Source organism: Ovis aries, chromosome 1 (assembly GCF_016772045.2).
Source record: "Ovis aries strain OAR_USU_Benz2616 breed Rambouillet chromosome 1, ARS-UI_Ramb_v3.0, whole genome shotgun sequence".
NCBI classification, from domain to species: Eukaryota; Metazoa; Chordata; class Mammalia; order Artiodactyla; family Bovidae; genus Ovis; species Ovis aries.
This window is the reverse complement of record NC_056054.1, coordinates 217118312-217138896: the sequence shown is the minus strand read 5'-3', so window position 1 is coordinate 217138896 and position 20585 is coordinate 217118312. Positions and strand designations below refer to the sequence as shown.

Here is a 20585-nt window from a genome sequence, read left to right as displayed (position 1 = left end):
AGGCCGGGAGGAGAAGCTTGTACTGTTTCCTCTACAAAATACCACAAACATCGAGTCAAAGGCGATCTTGCACTCAACTTTGGAAAAGTCCAGGAGTTTCTCAAGCTATAGAATTTTCAAGTTTCAAGGGACCTTTGAGAGCAATGGATTCTAGTCTAATCCTTTTTTCAGTTGGAGAATCCAAGTCCTTTAAGTTATACAACGCATTACTGGCTATATCCAGAGTGAGAATCCAGGGCTCCTACCCCTCAGTCTCCTGCTTAGCTCCTTTCAACCTGGGTGAATTTACAAAGGTGACAGAGTGCTTTACATTAGTTCTCATTCTTTCTGGGTTCCCTTTTTAGCCAATTCTTTAATTCTCAAGAGAAGTGCTATAGCACAATTTCTAGGGCTCCCAAGGGAAGGTAATAATCACTTTAAATGAAACTTGAGTATCTTCTCTGTGCCAGGCACTGTGGACAAGCACCTTCTGTTTTGCAGTATCTACCAAACTTCAGTTGTTTGAACGCTACCTTCATGATTTTTTTTGCCAAATCTACATAATATCTGTATAGTTATTAACTCAATATTTATCTTTATATTGCTTTTAAAGTTTTATCTACTTCAGCTGTATCCTGGGCTGTAATAAGAAATCATGAAATCCTAGTTAGTATTCCTTAAATATACATTGTACAAACACACAGCTATTGGTAGTAAACTGTTTGTCATCTGAGTTTCTCTAATATTATCTCATTTAATTACTCCCATACAGTAAAAAGAAAGAAAGAAAGAAAGTCAAGTCACTCAGTTGTGTCTGACTCTTTGCGACCCCATGGACTGTAGCCTACTAGGCTCCTCCATCCGTGGGATTTTCTAGGCAAGGGTACTGGAGTGGGTTGCCATTTCCTTCTCCAGGGGATCTTCCCAACCCAGGTATCGAACCCAGGTGCCCTGCATTGCAGGCAGACACTTTACCGTCTGAGCTACTGGGGAAGCCCCACACAGTAAAGAACTATTATAATCCCTATCTCCCATACTATATCCTTATGTTCGATTCCAACGTGTTTTTAATTTGTTGCAAGTCAGAAAAACCATTTGAGAAAACATTACACAGACTAGTCAGAAAACAGAGCAAATATTCTTAAAATCTCAATTGGTAGATAGGCCAATCAAAAAACTTAACCCTCATATCACAGCAGGTAGGCAACATTAGCACACTCCCAATCTAGGATCATGACCACAAAGCCTGTGCTCCTAGCCTTGTCACTTACTGACATGAAGAAAGGCTCGGCAGAGTAAGTTACACCAGATCAGAACTCAGAGGGCCCTCCTCGAACACCCATTTACCTACTTGTATGATTGTGATTTGGTTGGGGGACACTTATAAGGGAGCAATAGCACTATACCCTTTCTCTTTTCAAGTTTTTGTTTTGAAAAGTATTTTTCTGCAGAGAAATTGAAAGAGTCGTGCAGTGAACACTCCATAACCTTCACCTGTGTTCACCAATGGTTAGCCTTTACATTTGTTTCATTCTCATTGTGTGTGTCTGTGTGTGTTATTGGGCAAATCATTCGAAAATAAGTATCAGATGTTATGTCACTTTACTCTTAAATCCTTCAGCATGTTCTCACCAAGAAAAAGACATTCTCCTACTCCTATTATAATTGTAATACTATTATCATATCCAAGAATGTAGTAGTTATGAAATATTTCTAATATACCCACAAGTTCTATCCCCATATTGTCCCTTGGAGCTGTTTTCTTCTTCCTTCCACAATCTAAGCTCACTTGTTGCATTTGGCTGTCAGTTCTTCTTTGTCTCTCTTAATCTAGAATAGTCCTTTATAGTCTCCTTTAATCTAGGACAGTCATTCTCATATATTGATATTTTTTAAGATTTCAGATCAGTTTCATGATTAGTTAGATTTGGGTTAAAGTGCCCTTTTTTTGCACATTCCTTCAGTAATATGGTTATGCCATACCACTTGAGAAAACATTACACAGGCTAGTCAGAAAACAGAGCAAATATTCTTAAACTCCCAATTACTGAAAAAAAAAAACGATTTTTTAGCAGCTAAATTAACTATCAATTGGCCAAGAGAAGAAGGGTTCATCTGTAGTAGCTACACCCAACATTCCCCAAATCTTCAATATACTCCTACAGAATCCTCAATATGCTCACTGACTTGAACAGACTTCCCTATTCGTGTCCTCAAATGGACATAAAACAACTGTACCTTGTCTTCTGTCATTTTATGGGCCGGAGTCCTCCTCTTAATTCCAGGTCTAGAGTGGCAGATGCAGTGGCCAGCTTCTGACTGTCCTTCTCCAGCTTTCTGAGACTAGTTATACATTAGAATAGGAGGGGCCAGGCTAGGAGGCATGAGGCCAAGTCTAATCTTGGGCAGAGGTGAATATTGATGAGAATCTAATCAATAAATGCTTTGCCTCTGTTACCTGTGGCTTCAATGTCTTTGTTCCACCAGGAAAGAAAATGGGAGCAGGTTTCTTCTGTGTAAGTTACAAACCAGAGATGGTTGTGTTTTAAGGCACGTGCTAAGTGGGGCAGTAACCAGGGGCAAGTGAAAAAGAAAGCTTATAGAGTCTTTTATAGAAAATGAGATATGCTGGGCTGCCCTGGTCTGTTGTGCGGACAAGAAAGACAGGCGCGCAGGAGGCAGACGCCCTGCAGAGAACCAGTGCTGTGGTGCTTCTGCTTCAGAGCCAGACTGTGTGGTCAGGGGTCACTGTAGGCTTGAGTGGTTACCTGAATGAACTTGGACAGTCATGAACTTGGGTTTGAATCTCACCATTTTTCTAGTGGTGTCACCTTAAGCATGAGACTTTTCTGTGCCTTAGTTTTTTCACACAACAAAAGAACAGAATATACACTTTTATTGATTGGGTTAAATGTGGTAATATATGAAAGAATAAGTGCTCAGCAACTGTTGGTTGCTGTTGTTTTTGCTATTACTGTTATTGGTTCAGTGTATGTCAGGAAGTACCTGTCAGGGGCAGTAGTGGAGAGGTCTCAAATAAACCTGCTCACAGGGCTTGGGCTTGTGCCCTTCTGTGTATCCTCTGTGATGTCTAGTCCTTGTGGGGAGACGGGTGACATCTCATTCGGTTGAGCTTGAACTGTGTCTAGCAGAGAGTGTTACTGACTCCACTGAGGCTCAACTGGAACCAGTGTCCAACAAAGAAAATGTAACAAACAGCTGCTAAATGAGGGATGTTACAGAGAAACAGAGGGTGAGGATGTAAAGGAAACTCAGACTTCATTTGTCTTTTATTTCTCTGCCCTCTTTCCATTTCTGTCACTTCTACCAGATAATGCAAGTGAGTCAATAATTCATTTCAACTCACAGTCCCAGGCTCTGCAATGCACGATATCAAAAGAGACTTCAGAGCTCATAATGCATATGGAGAGATAAATGTAACTATAGACAACAATACAGTAATTTCTTGGTGGAAAGGCATGAACGAGTATTATTAGCAAAGATAGTTAATCTTTATGAGTTCTTGCTTGGTGCCAGGTGCTGGTCTCAGCACTTTGCACGCATTAACCAGTTCAATCACAACAGAAGGCACTCTCCGTTGCACAGCCACGCTTTAGGGGGCAGTTTTGAAATCAGACTTTGAAGACCCCAGGTAGCTTCACTCCTCTTCGTGCACAGCCTGGCTCCTGGCTTTCTGCTCTAGTTTCAGCGGGTGATGCCTACAGCCATTGTCAGAGCGTCTTAAATCAGGAGACGACTCCTTAGCAATCATTTTCCAGTGACATGATATTCTGCCAGAAAGTCTTCGTGCTGCTGTCAAAAATAATAGTCCCCTCTGTTTACCAACCTTTGTTTTTGGAATTTACCTTTTAAGAGATGGTCTTGAGTGCGGCGTGAGGTCAGGAAACCTTTAACTTTTACTAGGTTGGAGCCACGCAGCGCACGCAGGGTAGCTGTTCTCTCCATTGGAAGTGCTCCCTGCTATTCGTTAACCCGGGATGCGGGACCTTAAGCCACCCAGACCAGTTTCCTCTGGTTTAGCCCAGACCTCTCCTGTTCTGCTCTTACTCAGAAATAAGTAATCTCTGCACCTTTTAGGGATGGGCTGGAACTTTATCTCCAGTTGTAGGGTGGAGGAATTGTTAACAGTGACTGCATTGGCATTTAGCTCTCGGAGAACTGATAATGTATTTCAGCCTCTCAGGAGAGTCTACCTTAGCATCCACCCGAGGAGCGGCGGGTCCGGTTGCCTGGAGTTGTCTCCATGTTTCCCTGGTTGTGAGATAAAGTCAGCCTTTTCTTGCTTTGCTGGCGGGATGGGGGCCACCCAATGAGGTACACCAGTGCCTAGAATCACCCAGAGGTGCCCTGTGGGTGGTATAAAACCAGCTCTGTGTGGTGGGTTTTGTTTGTTTTTTTAGGATTCACTTTTTAAACACTTGAAGTCATATTCTGATTACTTCTTGATTAATTTAATCTTCATAGTAGGCACCAGTGGCTCTAACTGGAGAGAGTTTTTCAAGGATGGAAAAGAGCTTCCCCTCCTTTCTTCTGTGTTATCTTTGTCCTCCCAGTTGCTCAGTCATGTCTGACTTTTTGTGACCCCATGGACTGCAGCTTGCCAGGCTCCTCTGTCCATGGGGATTCTCCAGGCAAGAAGACTGGAGTGGGTAGCCATTCCCTTCTCCAAAGGATCTTCCCCACCCAGGGATCGAATCCACTTCTGCTTCTTCTGCATTGGCAGGTGGGTTCTTTACAGGCTGAGCCACCTGGGAAACCCCATAGTATCTTTACTTTGAGTGAAATGAGAGTTTATTTCTATAAATGGAAAAAAGACAACTCACTCTCTTAGCATGCTGCATCCCTCTCTGATAGGCTCAGGTATGGAGAAGTGCAAAGGCATCTCTGCTGCTGCTGCTGCTGCTGCTGCTGCTAAGTCGCTTCAGTCGTGTCTGACTCTGCGACCCCATACAAGGCAGCCCACCAGGCTCCCCCATCCCTGGGCTTCTCCAGGCAAGAACACTGGAGTGGGTTGCCATTTCCTTCTCCAATGCATGAAAGTGAAAAGTGAAAGTGAAGTCGCTCAGTCGTGTCTGAAAGGCATCTCTGGAGAACCAAATAAAATGGGTTCAAACTGGGCCAACACAGGAGTGCGGGAAGAATATTGGGAGGTCCTAGATTCTGAAGAAAGCCAGTGTATTTTAAGATTTCTGAGTCAAGTTTGTCCTTATTGTAGCCTGCCTCTTCTCACCCTCTCCACAGATCCCACTCTGATCCATCCCACCAGTATCTGTCCTGAATGTGACTTCCCAGCCTGGCTTCCCTGCCCCCAGTCTCATCCTATAGTCTCTTTTTGACAGAGAAGCCAATGGTGATTTTAAAAGTAAACCAGACAGTAAGGCATGCATGCTAAGTCGCTTCAGTGGTGTCTGACTCTTGATGGCCCCATGGACTCCTCTGTCCATGGGATTCTCCAGGCAAGAATTCTGGAGTGAGTTGCCATGCCCTCCTCCAGGGATCTCTTCCTGATCCAGGATCAAACCCACAGCTCTTATGGCTCATGCACCAGAAAGTAATACCCCTTGCTTAAAAGTCTCCAAAGACTTCCCTGTCACCCTTAGAAGCAAACCCACACTGGTCAGCACAGCCTGAGAGGCTGATTTGATATAACCTTCCCTGACACTGACCTAGCCTTTTACTGCCCTCCTTCTCTGGGCTTAGCCACACTGTCCTCAGACTTGGTTAACATGTTCCAGTCTCAGCTTTGTACTTGACGTTGCTCTGCCTACAGCACTCCACCCCAGGTTTGTCTGAGGTTGGCTCCTTTACATTCCCTTGAGGATTCAACAAGGCTCTCCAAGCAGGCTTCTTAAGGTGGGCACAACCTACCCCCCAACTCATTCTCAGGCCTGTTACTTTGCTTTATTTTCTTTATAGATCTATGCTTGAAATCTGATTTACCATTATTTATTAAAAATTAAACATTTAATAAATTGAAATGTCTAGTCAAAATATCTAATTATTAAAATATCAAATATTGAAATTATTTTGTTATTTAAATTTATTGTTACTATTTTATTATTTGGACTTCTCTGGTGGCTCAGATGATTAAGCGTCTGCCTACAATGCAGGAGACCCGGGTTCAATCCCTGGGTCAGAAAAATCCTCTGGAGGAGAAAATGGCAACTCACTCCAGTACTCTTGCCTGGAAAATCCTATGGACAGAGGAGCGTGATAGGCTACAGTCTATCATGGTCCACTTTCCTCACCACATTTAAGTTCCATGAATGTGGAGGAGATCTTGCCCTTCTTGTTATCTGCCACGGCTTGAGAGTGCCTGGTACATAGTAGGCACTCAATATTTGTTTAACAAATGAAAGAAGTTCAAAAAGAGTTACTTTCTTGTAATAGTCTGAGGCTGGCATTGGGACATTTATTGATTTAACATTCAATAAATGCAGTATTTACTGAACATCTTTGTAGGCACTAGTCACAACAATGAACAAAACAGAGTATCTGCTCATGTGGGGTTTACTTTCCATGAAAGAAACTACACAGGTGCTTAGGAAGAGAAAGCAGGGGCACTCACTTTCAAAAAGAGTCGGACATGACTTTGGAACTAAAGACCAACAGTAATCTGTCCAGGAAGTCGAGAGAGTCACAGCCCCAGTGACCAGGGATACTTCCTCTTCCCTGCACCTGGGGGCCACAGGTTTGCCTTTGGGAGGCGGTCAAGAGGTCCCCAGGCCTCTGTGTGCATTTGGGTTTATTATCTGAGAGTGTCTAAGTGTTGCTACATGATCACTGAGCTAGTCAGAAGAATCTACTAATCCCTTTTTATGTGTGTTAAGCCCTTAGCTGTGTCTGACTCGGGGACCCTATGGACTGTAGCCTGCCAGATTCTTCTGTCCATGGGCTTCTCCAGGCATGAATACTAGTGTGGGTTGCCATTTCCTTCTCCAGGGAATCTTCCCGACTCAGGGATTGAACCCAGGCCTCCTGCATTGATTCTTTGCCATCTGAGCCACCAGGCAAGCACTAGTTGCTCCTAACCCACCTATGGATTAGTCATTGAATTGACTCAGTAATGGGCAAGTTTAAAAGAAAGAAAAGGAATAAAGGAAATAGGCTAATTTATTGGCTGCCACAGACAGAACTGGTACAAACAACCTGCCCCATGTCCTTCCCTCTTAGCCTCAGCACAGGACAATCTTCTTAAGGTCCTCAAAGGTTACATGCTGTGATGATTAATGTGATGTCTCAACGTGGCAGGCCACAGTGCCCAGACATTTGATTAAACATTAATCTGGATATTTCTGTGACGGGTTTGGATGAGATTTGTATTAAAATCAGTAGACACTAAATAAAGTGGGTTGCCTTCCAGAATGTGGGTGGGTCTCATCCAATCCGTTGAAAGTCTGATAGAACAAAAACTTGACGTCTCCTAAGCAAGAGGGAATTCTCAGGCTTTGGACTCAACACTCTAACTCCTTCCTGACTTCCCAGCTTGCTGGCCTCCCCCATCATATTCTGGACTCACCAAGCATCCACGACCACATGAGACAATTCCTCAAAATCTCTCTCTCTCTCTCCCTGGGGGACCTCTTGATTCCCTCCCAAAGGAAAACCTATGGCCCCCAGGTGCAGGGAAGAGGAAATAGCCCTGGTCACTGGGGCTGTGACTATCTTAACTTCTTGGACAGATTGTTGTTGTTTAGTCACTAAGCCATCTCTGACTCTTTGTGACCCAACAGACTGTAGCCTGCCAGGCTTCTCTGTCCATGAGATTTCCCAGGCAAGAATATTGGAGTGGGTTGCCACTTCTTTCGATCTTCCTGACCCAGTGATTAAACCTTATATCTGCTTATCTCTCTCTTGTATTTCCTGCATTGGCAGGTGGGTTCTTTACTGCTGAGCCACCAGGGAAGCCCCTTTGGGACTGATATAGTGACCTTAATTGCCATTCAGTGACTCACACTGGGAGTCTCAGGTACCACTTGAAAAGCTACCCAATAGCTGTACAAGTCTAGACACTGCCCTCACTTTTCATTTATCTGTTTTTCTCCTTTCAAAAATACTTCATTTTAATGGCAAATTAAATATAAATACATGAGACTATTGTCACTGAGAACATTTTGTAGGCTACAGATAAAGCTGGAATGACCCTCTGCCACCACTTTCAGCCACAACAGTTGGTTAGCAATGTCTCTGTTTTCAGTTTAGTAGGTACCTTTCCAATTCACCAGCCCCTTTGAACCTCCTACTTTTGTTTCTATCCCTTTGCCTCCTCTCCAGATTTGTCCTGTCTGCCATGTTAGGGTGAGGTCTTAGTTTAACTCCTCCTCCTCGAGAAGCTTCCTCTTAGTTTGCTTTCCTAGTGTGGCTCAGAAGCTGTACACAGTGATGCCCAGTTCCTCAGGTGTCCCAATAGCCCTTTCCAGCACCCCAGGCCTCTGCTGGTCTGAGAGAGAACATGAGGAGAAGAAGAGCAGCTGTGTCTCTACTTCTGGCCAGTCCAGATGTCACCTGGCTGACCCCTTTAGCCTACTGGCCATCAATTACTCTGGACATGATGGAAAGTTTCCCCTTCTTGGAATGGTTTTATGTCTTTTCTGAACTCAGTAAACCTTGTAAAATGAATTCTTGCCACCCTCTTACAAGGGTTTGGTGTGCTGGACTGGGGTCAAGAGATGTCCTTTGGGTTTTCCCTCCCCAAAGGGTTAGCTCTTTGACTATGGACAAGTCTTGCTCAACTCCTCTAAGTTTCATCTATAGAACAAACTGGATAATCTCTGTCTCGTCACATGAAAGATGAAGACTGGATCAGTCTCTAGGGATTGTTGTGAGGGTTAAATAAGATAGTATGGGTACAGTGCTTAGAATAAAGCCCAGAATGTCATCAGCTCTCAGTACATGTCAGCTCTTAGTATTTTTCTGCTCTCAGATTCTTTGTTCCTAACATCCTCTCCAAAAGTTATGACCCCCAAGGTTGACTAGCTACGTGAGTTCTGTTCCTTCTTTTAGCCTGGGGCTTGTGTTATTTGTCCTTGAGGTCAATGAAGGCTCATGAAAAGAACAAGTGCCACCTAATGAGTGGATGTGTGTCATTCGTATCACGGGGGTTTGACAATCTGTGACAAATTCCTTTGACAGATGTGCACCTATGGCAATTTATCAGTGAGCCACTGTCTCAAATTAGTTAATCACTGGGCCATTCGGTCTAAATTGAATGGTGCTGCTGCATGCAGAAAGTTTTTGTTTGCAATTCTTGAGTCATCTCAGTTTAAATTAAGTCAATTAAAATTCCCTGTTCCTAACCATTTTTATATCAAGTGTGCCTAAATGCCCACAATACTCTGCAGGGCATCGTTCTATTTATGAGTTTGTGTCTCTTTAATGTCTGTGAGTTAATCATTTCCCGACACTGTGCTATTTTCTTTCACTGCCTTCTGTACCATTTGCTGCCTAATTTTCAGGGTGCTAAGAGAGGTTGATATATAAATTGGGAGTGAAGATCATGAGGTCATCATTGAGGTTTAGCAAACAATGTTGCTCAGTGCTCTTGACCAATAGGTCACCAGTAAAAGAAGCAGTGTCAGGGAGAAATGGTTCTCGTGACAGCTGTTTACCAGACAGAGAAGAGTTCCAGGAATGTACTGTAACAGGCAGATGGTGCAACTCAGTGGTGGGCGAGTTGTTGACCAGGTGCTTTTTTGTCTTGTAGAACTTGAAGAGACACACTCAGCTATATTTGTTAATCCCATTCTCCTCAGAAAGGGCTTCCCTGGTGCCCCAAACAGTAAAGAATTTGCCTGCAATGTGGAAGACCTGGGTTTGATCCCTGGATTGGGAAGATCCCCTGAAGGAGGGCATGGCAACCCACCCCAGTATTCTTGCCAGAATAACTCCATGGACAGAGGTGCCTGGTGGGCTACATTCCATGGGGTTGCAAAGAGTCAGACAGACTGAGCAAGTAACACTAACTCTCCTCAGAAAATCCTCACTGTTCACAAACAGCCAATGTGGGCTCTGGCATCTCTTCAGAGACTTGGAACGTCAGTGGCAAGACAGGTAAAAATAAACCCAAATGGAATATCTCTCTCCCTTACATCTTGAAATCACCTTCCCTCTTTGAACAGGGCAAGTGGGTTTGGGGAAGCACTTTGTGGTGGTTGGTGGGAAGAGGAAGTGGTTTTCAAATGAATACATCAAAAATTGAAGCTCAAGGGTCTTCCTGGGTGGTCCAGCAGTTGAGAATCTGCCTTCTGGTGCAGGGGACACTGGTTCGATCCCTGGTTGGGGAGCTAAGAGCCTACATGCCAAGGAGCAACTAAGCCTGCGTGCTACAACTAGAGAGGTGTGTGCACTCTGGAGCCTTGGTGCCACAACCTGCTGAGCCCGCTTGCTCTAGAACCAATGCTCTGCATCAAGGGAAGCCCCAGCTTGCCATGACCGAAGAAAGTCAGAGCACCATAAGGAAGACCCAGGGCAGCCAAAAAAACAGAAAAAAAAATTTTTTTTAATGAAGCTCAGCGCCTCCGTGCTTCCATGTTGTAGATAGCACAGTGTCCATGGTCCTAGGAGCAACCCGCTGGGCCTCTAGGGATGTCCGAGACTGCTGAAGGATGGAGCCTTCTTTGTGGTGGCCAGTCTCCTCTCATAAGAGGAGTCTACCCTAAGGTTGTGTCCTGCCCCGTCTTCTCGCTTCCAGTCACTCCTCTTTCTTCTCTCTTTCTAAGGTCTCCCCAGGTGGCCTATGCTGAGCTGAAGGCAGAAATTGCTCTGCTTTGCTACAGCAAGAACACAGGCCTCTTACCCTGACAAATGTAAGACTGCAGGTCAAATGTGTATTGGTTTATCCAAAAAGGGAAAGAATAGGGTGTTGTGCAACTCTCGATACTCCAGATCATATCCTCCCCTTCTTTTCTTCTTTTTTTATAAATCAGATTAGCTTTTATTGACTTTCTATTGTTTGGTACACATTTCCATCCAGAGCTCTTGGGTTTATAGTCCTATGCTATAGGCCTGCTTCATTCCTCAAGTTCTGATGGATTTTTAAAAATGAATATAATACTACCTTAAGGAAAAATACATTTGGTCAACGTTGTAAGACCAAACATTGTGGGTGGGCTCTGTTGCCTCTGTTTTGTCATTGATGTACAGGGTGAAGAAGGTCAGAAACATGGGGAGGAAAGAATGTCGTCCTAGGAAGCTTCTTGCTCCACTGCTGATGCAGGCCTCCAGGCCACCTTGAGTCACTCAGGGACCTGAGGGTCTCTGACGGGAAGTTGTGAGTTCTAAGTGAAGAACTTCTAACTGAAGTTCTAAGTTCCTTGCAATTTTGTCCTTCCAAGACATGTAAGATCAGAGTAAGGCCTGTGAGATCACATGTAAGATCACAGCGAGGGATAGGTTTCTTGCCTATGGCTTCATACTAAAGGGCAAGAAGATGGTCAGGTGCTCCCACACGTGTGTCCCAAGTGACAATTCTATTCTAGTTATTTTCTGGTGGTTGTAGCACTGGCTGGGAGGCACCTCCGGGTCTAGAATGTTCCTGATCTGTTGTCCTCATTAGTAACACCTGACTTAACTCATCCATACTCCCACGTTGCTCACCAGTGAGAATTTACTCAGCATTTTAATCCATTAATTTGCTGCTGCTGAGCCCGTTCTGCCTCGGAGATAACCACCCCAGATGCCAAGGCCCTGAAAGATTGCTGTCTGAAAAGTTTATTGGATAATGAAATTAAAAAATCGTCTCGAATACCAGATGTGCAAGGTAATGCTTGTTCTCATTGTCACTGTCAACTTCCACAAAGATTGTAGTGGAATGTTGGTGGGAATGTAGAAGTAAGAAATAGGTCAGGGAAGAAACCACAAGTTTGCTGCAGAAGTCATTGCTTGATTGGTAAGATCAAATTTGAGTCTAAGGACAGAGTTTCTTATAAAGTATTTTTCTTTAAGGTATTGTTATATTCATTTTAAAAAATCCATCAGAACTTGAGGAATGAAGCAGGCATATAACACAGGACTATAAACCCAAGAGCACTGGATGGAAATGTGCATCAAACAATAGAAAGTCAATAAAAGCTATTTTATAAATAGCTGATTTATAAAAAAAATAAGAAAAGAAGGGGAGGATATGATTTGGAGTATTTAGAGTAGCATAACATCTTATTCTTTCCCTTTTTAGATAAACCAATATACATACTAATATTTAAAAAGTAAAAGTGGTGTTCTTTATAATAATATTCCTCTAATATTTCTCTTGAATTTTATAGGCATTATGAGAACAACTAGGCACAAAGTTTACAAAGAACTTTTCTGTTGGTGCTCTGATCTGATCAACATAACAAAAATGTGAGTATGGCAGGAATAGCCAGATGATTCCATTTTAGGAACAAGAAAACAGAGGCTTAGAGTTGTCTGTTCGCTTAGAGTGTTTGCATATTGTGTTCTGACTTCACACCCTGTTTTTCTGTGTATTTTACAAATAAAGTCAATTCTTGGCTTTCCCTTTTTCACATTATTTCCACATGTTTTTTTTAGTGAAAGGTCAAGAAAAACCTTCTCCCAGGGTGATCACTGACACTGAATCACAGTCTTGACTCTAATGTCTTATAAACCTAATGTTCTTGAATGAGATGCTACCCAGGCTTTCTTTATTTTATTGTATTTTATTTTCCTATTTTTTTGGCTGTGCCACAAGGCATGTGGGTTCCCTGACCAGGGATCGAACCCACCTCCTCCACCCTGCCGACCCCGCCCCTCGTAGAAGAAGCGCGATGTCTTAACACTGGACCTCCAAGGAAGTCCCTGGAATTCTTTATTTTAAAGAAAATGGGTACTTTTTGCACATGTGTGCATACTAAGTTGCTTCGGTCATGTCTGACTCTTTGTGACCCGTGGACTCTAGCCCACCAGGCTCTTCTGTCCATGGGATTCTCCAGGCAAGAATACTGGAGTGGGTTGCCATTTTCTCCTTCAGGGAATCTTCCTGACTGAGGGATTGAACAGAGTCTCCTGCAGCTCCTGCTTTGCAAGTGGATTCTTTATGATCTGAGCCACCAGGGGACTGTACTCTTTGCATAGTCATTGTTATTGGAGTGGTTTGCTTGAAAAGCACCAGACTGGTCACCAATAGAGCCAGCTTCTTATTTCGGTTCCATCACTGCCCATCTTAAGATCTTGAGCAAGTTTTTTCTAACTCTGCATCTCAGCAATTCCATTCACAAAATGAGGAGATTAAGCATAAAGCTCTAAATTAGAACTAGGGAAATTTTTAAAAATATGATGGAAAAAATTAAAATGTATAAGGAAAAAATAATTAGAACATATAAAAAATAGGCAAGACTAATGAAACAACCAAGAGACTAAGGAATTAAGAGTAAAGAAAGATTATAAGTGTAGATTAAAGCATAAAATGTAAATAAAAAGAGGGAAAGGGTTGAAAGCAAATAACACAAGGTAAATGGAGCTATTTATGCATAAAAGTATTCAAAGAAGGAGAAAATCAAAGTTAAGAAGAATTTTAGGTTGCAAAGAAGCAGAGATCAAGACAGTTGCCAAATAAAAGGAAGAGGCTAAATAGAACAAAAAAATATATGTATAGCTAAGTAAGAGAAATTAGAAGTTGAGTATAAAAAGACAGGGCTTCCCTGGTGGCTCAATGGTAAAGAATCTGCTTGCCAATGCAGGAAATGCGGGTTCCATCCTTGGGTAGGGAAGATCCCTTGCAGAAGGAAATGGTTGCCTACTCCAATATTCTTGCCTGAAGAATTCCATGGACTGAGGAGGCTGGCAGTCTACAGTCCATGGGGTCTCAAAAAAGACAGGGCTTAGCAACTAAACAACAATGACATAAAATGACAAGTATTAAGCAAGTAGCAATACAAAATTTTAATCTCAACCTAATTCTAAGATAAAAAGGATGTAAAAATAAATGGAGGTTTAAAATTTTGAGACAGAAAGAGGGTCAGCGTGAAAAAAGAAAAGAAGTTCAAAGTCATATAAATAAGAATAGCAAAGTACAGGCAAATAGGCGAAAGTAGCTTCCCTGGTGGCTCAGAAGGTAAAGAATGTACCTGGGTCAGGAAGATCCCCTGGAGGAGGGCATGACAACCCACTCCAATATTCTTGCCTGGAGAATCCCATGGACAGAGGAGCATAGCGGGCTACAGTCCATGGGATCATCAAAGAATCGGACAAGACTAAAGCAACACACACATACACACACACATAAGCAATAGAATGTGCTTTTCAAAGGGTATATTTTAAAAGTAAAAGGTATTATTAAATTAACTTCAAGAAAACAAGAAGAAAATGTCCTGTGTAGGAGAGCAGGTAGGCATCCGGTGTCTTCAGCAAAGCCTCTGAGCTGAGGCCACAGGCTGCAGTGTTGTGTCTCCAAGTAGGTGGCTCAGGCCCTGGGGGCAGCAAAGCTCCTGGCTGTTAGGAGAAGAATGCCCCAGTGATGAAGGGAAGCAGCAGAGGAGATGAGAAGGGTCGGTGGCCTAGGTGGCCTGACCCATTTGGCTGGTCATAGCAGCTTCTGGGTAAGTCTTCTCCAATCCCTACTGGGGTCAAAAAATGGTACCAACATGCCTGCACAACATGAGAAGGGGTGGTTGTTTGGAAACACTTTTGGTGTCTAGACACACTGGAAATATGCTGAATCATTGAAAGGGGAAGAAAGGAAAACTCTAGAAGTGTAGCATTTCTCAAAGTATGAGATGTTGTTGTTCACAGTTGTTCAAGACCATGGGCACCCAAATTACAGACTGCTGTTCACAGCTGGGTGGGGGTATTCCAAAAGCTTGTCTTAGTAACAAGCACTTCGGTGATTCTTAGGAGCAGGGGAGTTAGGGCAAGTAGGGCCCAGGACAGCTTCACGCTTCAAAGCTGGGGTTCAATAAAGAATTTGGCGACTTGCTGCTAGAGACAGCAAATGAAAGAATGCTGGGAATAACATGCCCAAAATGTTCCATTCTCACGGGTTTCCACCACCAACACAGAGAATTAACCACGTTCCTTACTGATGGTATGATTCATTCATCAGACATTGCCCACGGAGGCCAGGCAGACAGCTGAATCAGGATTTTGAACTCCTGGGGCCTGTGTTAGAGCATGGAGTGTAAAGAATACGCTCACCATCTAAGTAGGCATGTGACTGATTTTCCTGCTCCATCAGCGCTTTCTCTAGTCCTGCTGAATTCCTTGCCTGTTTCAGGGCCTACATCTTCATTCCTTTCTACCTTTGTTCCAGCCCCTCCCACTCAATGGAATCTCTCTCTCCCTTTTCTTCCTGTCCCATGATCTGGTGAAGACCACCTCTTCTTGGAAGCCTTCCATAAACATTCCAGGCAGAGGGCCTTTCTCTTCAGTCCCAGAGCAGTCCCTGCCTTCCTCTGGCAAATGCTGGGCTCTCCTTCTTTTGGTGTCCTCTCTGTGCCTGTTGGTGTTCTTCCCTTGCCTTCCCCACCTGCCCTTTAGCAAAAGGAGACTGCAGCTCCTTGGAGGCAGGGATCATTTCTTCATCAGCGTTCTGCCTCAGCATCCAGTGTGAGGACTGCTATGTAATGTGTATGTATGCTAAGTTGCTTCAGTCATGTCCGACTGCAAAACCAAGGACTGTAGCCTGCCCGGCTTTTCAGTCCATGGAATTTTCCAGGCAAGAATAATGGAGTGGGTAGCCATTCTGTTTTCCAGGGAATCTTCCCGACCCACAGATTGAACCTGTGTCTCTTCTGTCTCCTGCATTGGCAGGTGGGTTCTTTACCAGCAATGCCACCTAGGAAGCGCCCCTGCTACGTCATATGTGCCCTGCATGCCAAGTCGCTTCAGTCGTGTCTGACTCTTTGTGACCCTGTGGACTGTAGCCTGAGAGGCTTCTCTGTCCTTGGCAGCTGGTAAATAAATAATTGCTTGGTTTTTCTCTATTTAGGTGGGTTTGTGTGTGGCTTGTCAAAAGTCAGATTGTGGCTACCTCCAACACTTCTAAAAGAAACAAGATGGCATATACTTCCCTGGTGGCTCAGTTGGTAAAGAATCCGCCTGCAATGTGGGACACCTGGCTTTGATCCCTAGGTTGAGAAGATCCCCTGGAGGAGGGCATGGCAACCCATTCCAGTATTCTTTCCTGGAGAATCCCTATGGACAGAGGAGCCTGGTGGGCTACAGTCCAGGGTGTTGCAAACAGTCTGACATGACTGAGCGGCTAAGCACAGCATAGCACAGCACATAAGCAGGCAAAAAATAAAAATACTTTTTTTTGTTTGAGTTCTCTGATACTTGAAGATGATAAAGCAGCTTTGTTAAGATGAACTGAACCAATGACCATTAATATATCCACATTGCTGCTGCTAAGTCGCGTCAGTTGTGTCCGACTCTGTGCGACCCGTAGGCGGCAGCCCACCAGGCTCCCCCGTCCCTGGGATTCTCCAGGCAACAACACTGGAGTGGGTTGCCATTTCCTTCTCCAATGCATGAAAGTGAAAAGTGAAAGTGAAGTCGCTCAGTCGTGTTTGACCCTCAGTGACCCCATGGACTGTAGCCTACCAGGCTCCTCCGTCCATGGGATTTTCCAGGCAAGAGTACTGAAGTGGGGTGCCATTGCCTTCTCCATATCCACATTAAATGCTGCCATAAAACACAACAAAGATACAAAAGAAGGTTCTGGGACTTCTCTGGTAGACCAGTAGTTAAGACTCCATGCTCTCAATGCAGTGGCAGGGTTTGATGCCACATGCTGCAGAACGCAGCCAGAAGCAAGCCAAACAAATGAAGGTCTTTAAGGAAGATGCAAACAGTTACAATTTCCAAATTATGGACCCAGGACTTCAGCAGGGCTGGGGGTATGGATCTAGAACAAAGGGTCCAATACCCAAGTATATACTGAGCATTGTTTGTAGACTAAATGACTCACACGTACAACTAATTTTTTCAAATGATGTGGCTTATAAAATGCAGTTATATTTAGAAGCCTTAGTGAACTTTTTGTGCTTTTTAGCTTCTTAGGTGATTATGGGAAGTCATCATATTTAAAATGATTGGGAAACTCAGGCTGATAAAGTGACTGGGATCCAGTTAGCTGACGCAGTGGCCTCTGTCTTATGGCATGTCCACTCTGTGTGGGTACTTTGGCCTGTGGAAGTGCTTTGAATTCTGCCTAAGATTAACCACCAACTACCTGGGTAAAGCTAGCAACAGAAATCTAAATATGGACACCAAGTGGGCCATCTGCTTTGAGCCTGATGCTGGGTGATGCCCCTCCCTCTTTCTTCCCTTTCTATATTTATCCCATCAATTTTTGAGATGGGCAGTACATTCCTATACTAAAAAAAAAAAATGATCTGGACTTTCATAAGTTCCCTAGAGCAGTTATTGGGCTTCCCTGGTGGCTCAGTGGTAAAGAATTTGCCTGCCAAGCAGAAGACGCAGGTTCGATCCCTGGATTAGGAAGATCCCTTGGAGGAAAGCATGACAACCCACTCCAGTATTCTTGCCTGGGAAATCCCATGGACAGAGGAGCTTGGCAGGTTAGAGTCCACGGGGTCACAAAGAGTCAGACATGACTTAGTGACTAAACAACAACCATGAACAATTATTACCACATTAAAAAAATTTCGACTAAGCAGGGAAATTTCAAAAACAAAACTAAAGTGTTCCCTATGCTACCCCAAATCTTGTGGGGACCAACAAAAAGGCTGCCAATTAAATTTACCAAACTAGAACATTCAGTGAAATGAATGTATACATATTATTATCAGATTCTCACATACATCTTCTTCATTATATGAGAGCATGCCACCTGCAAAAAGACTGTCTTTAAATGAGCTTTATGGAAAAGTCACTCTGTTGTTCTTGGTCTTGGACCGGTGATAACTTTGGCCTGTCAGATTGATGGGCCTCCAATTATTAATGGCTGTCCTAGTGAGGAGGAAGGATGAGATGAGGGGAAAGCATCAGATTATCCTGAAGGCTATACTATTTCTTTCTGCTCCAGTGATGCCTCCTAGCCCTAAATTCCTCAATCTTAACTGGCATCTCTTTTACGAAATGAGTTTAGTAATACAGGATAACCTGAGATCCTGCAGCATGGGCATAGGGCTAGAACATTCTGTCAGACCATAATGCTGCTGGTCTGTGTCGTCCTGACATTATCTGGTAAAGTAACTTTGAACTTTGGAATCTAAGATGACTATTTTTTGGCTGGAGGTGGCCCTTTTAAAATTGTTGTTGTCATGGAACATGAACTTAGTTGCTTACAGAAATATAAAAACACATATTCAAGCTGATGCTATTCAATTTTAAAGAAAACCAACACTCTAAAATATTGTCACATAAATTATTGAGAAATTATTTTACAATCATTTATGGTGTCTTTTACAACTGCAATCTGTGATGCTTAGATCATCTGCCATGACTGATACCTCAGGCATTACTTAGCACCTGTTTCCTGTTCTTCATCTATAATGGAAACCAATACTCTCTATCTTCTGTAAAGGACTCCAAGAATCTATAGCATTTTTGGAATCCAAAAATGGCTTTGGTACTAGAAAAGGTTGATTAAGACCATCACTCTTGCTATTTAACTTGAATTACACATTATCCTGCATCTCAACAGATTTGTGAAAAGATATGAAAAGTAATAAGCAAAATAATTCTTTTACTGTTATATTGCTTTATATCACTTCATTATTTTCTTCTTTTATTTTTAATAATTCTTTTATTAAGTGAGCAGGAAAATACATGGTTGAGCAAATTGAAACTACAAGTTGTGCCCTTTACAAGACTAAGTGACACAAAGATTCATCAGAAGGCATGTGTCAATTTCCTACAACAGAACTTCATGCAACAACATTCAATGGAGCTGAATATATACAGATGTTACAGGCCGCCCAGGGAAGCCTCATAACTATTGTCACTTGGAAGAATGATAAAACCAAAATGTCATTAGGCTTTCATTAGGCTTTCTTGAAGCTGCATTTAGCAGGAGATACCTTTAATGTTGTTTATTTTTTGTTTTAGAAAAAAAAATTGTTGTTATCATGTTTAAACATTTAGACCAAAAAACAAAATTTAGAATCCTCTTCCCACTTCTAGCAACTCTGCACTTACTGCAGTGCCGGCAGCTTAAAATGGATCACTATCTGTATAAATGTAAGAATCTTGAAATATTATTTTTCTCAAGGTTCTATATGGCAGCCTCTCTTCCAACCCTGCAGGGCTTCAACCCTTGACCTGTTAAGATGATCCATGGAGCCAGAAAGTACAGCCAGATGCTTTCCTAAAAGCCTCCCAGGAAAGAAAATCCATTGAGGGTTTCATTTTCTACATGGAAGCAGACCTGTGCTTTTATAATATAGAATTTGGACACAGCTTTTTGTTTTGATATTGAAATGAAAATGGTCTTATAGGCTTATACCTTAATAAAAGAATTCCAAAACTCTGTTATTATTTATTTTCATTCATTTTTTCATCCAATAAATACTTACTGATTACTATTTGCCAGGCATTCTTGTAAGTACAGGAGATAGGCCAGTGAACAAACTAGATGTTGATAAGCTCTATGAAAGGCAATAAAGTGGAGACTAAATGGGGAATTGGGAATTATCTTATATAGGTCTCTGATAGGATAGGAATATTTGTGCAGAGACCCAAAGGTGGGAGAGAGCACATTTTACAGATACATGAATGGAGGGCTTTCTAGACAGAGGAGACAGCCAAGGCAAAGACCTCAAGACAGGCTCATGCTTTGAGTGTTTCCTGGATAAAGCAAGGAAGGCAGTGTGGCTGAGCAAAGTGAACTAGGGAAAAAGTAGATGAAGTCAGAGAAGTGGTAGCGGTGGTTGGGGATGGAGCAAAATGTAGGTCAGATTTACGAGGGCCTTATAGGCCACTGTAAGGACACTGACGTTCTGAGTAAGATGGGAAGACCTTGAGCACTTGAGCAGAAAAGTGGCATAACCTGTATATTAGTCAATGTTTTAAAAGTGTCATCTTGGACTTCCCTGGTGGTCCAGTGGTTAAGAATCTGCCTGCCAATGCAGGGCACACAGGCTCCATCCTGGTCTGGGAAGATCCCATGTGTCATGGAGCAACTAAGCCTGTGTGCCACAGCTACTGAGCCTGAGTGCTGGAACTACCGAAGTTGGCACACCTAGAGCCCATGCTCCACAACGAGAGAAGTCACCTCAGTGAAGGAAGTAGCTCCCACTCGCCTCAACTAGAGAAAGCCCTTGGGCAGCAGCAAAGACTCAGCACAGACAAAAAAAGGAAACTAGAATATTTTCTGGTCTGGAGGAGCAAAATTGCCATTTACTGACAGAGAATACTGTAATGCTGGGGGAAGATTGAAGGCAGGAGGAGAAGGGGACAACAGAGGATGAAATGGCTGGATGGCATCACTGACTGGATAGACGTGAGTTTGCGTGAACTCTGGGAGCTGGTGACGGACAGGGAGGCCTGGTGTGCTGCGGTCCATGGGGTCGCAAAGAGTCAGATACGACTGAACGACTGAACTGAACTGAACTGAATACTGTAATGGGAGTAGATTGGTAGGTGGAGTACAAATCAGTTTGGTTTTAAACGTGTTGAATTTGAGA

The 20585-nt window shown here is 43.1% G+C and overlaps 1 protein-coding gene and 1 long non-coding RNA gene across 2 annotated transcripts in view; one reads left to right on the top strand and one right to left on the bottom strand.

The window, feature by feature from the left end:
* Positions 1–2300, bottom strand: part of SLC2A2 (solute carrier family 2 member 2) — a 37676-nt gene extending 35376 nt beyond the window's left edge. The window contains exon 1 of the mRNA XM_004003162.6: positions 2218–2300. Within this exon, the coding sequence (XP_004003211.1) occupies positions 2218–2232 (15 nt within the window). The 5' untranslated portion in view covers positions 2233–2300. The remainder of the gene's footprint in view (positions 1–2217) is intronic.
* Positions 2301–11565: 9265 nt separating this feature from the next.
* Positions 11566–19429, top strand: LOC121816940 (uncharacterized). The gene is made up of 3 exons (XR_006056664.1): positions 11566–11758; positions 12261–12339; positions 19206–19429. It is a non-coding gene; the product is annotated as an uncharacterized LOC121816940 (long non-coding RNA).
* The last annotated feature ends 1156 nt before the right edge of the window (positions 19430–20585 follow it).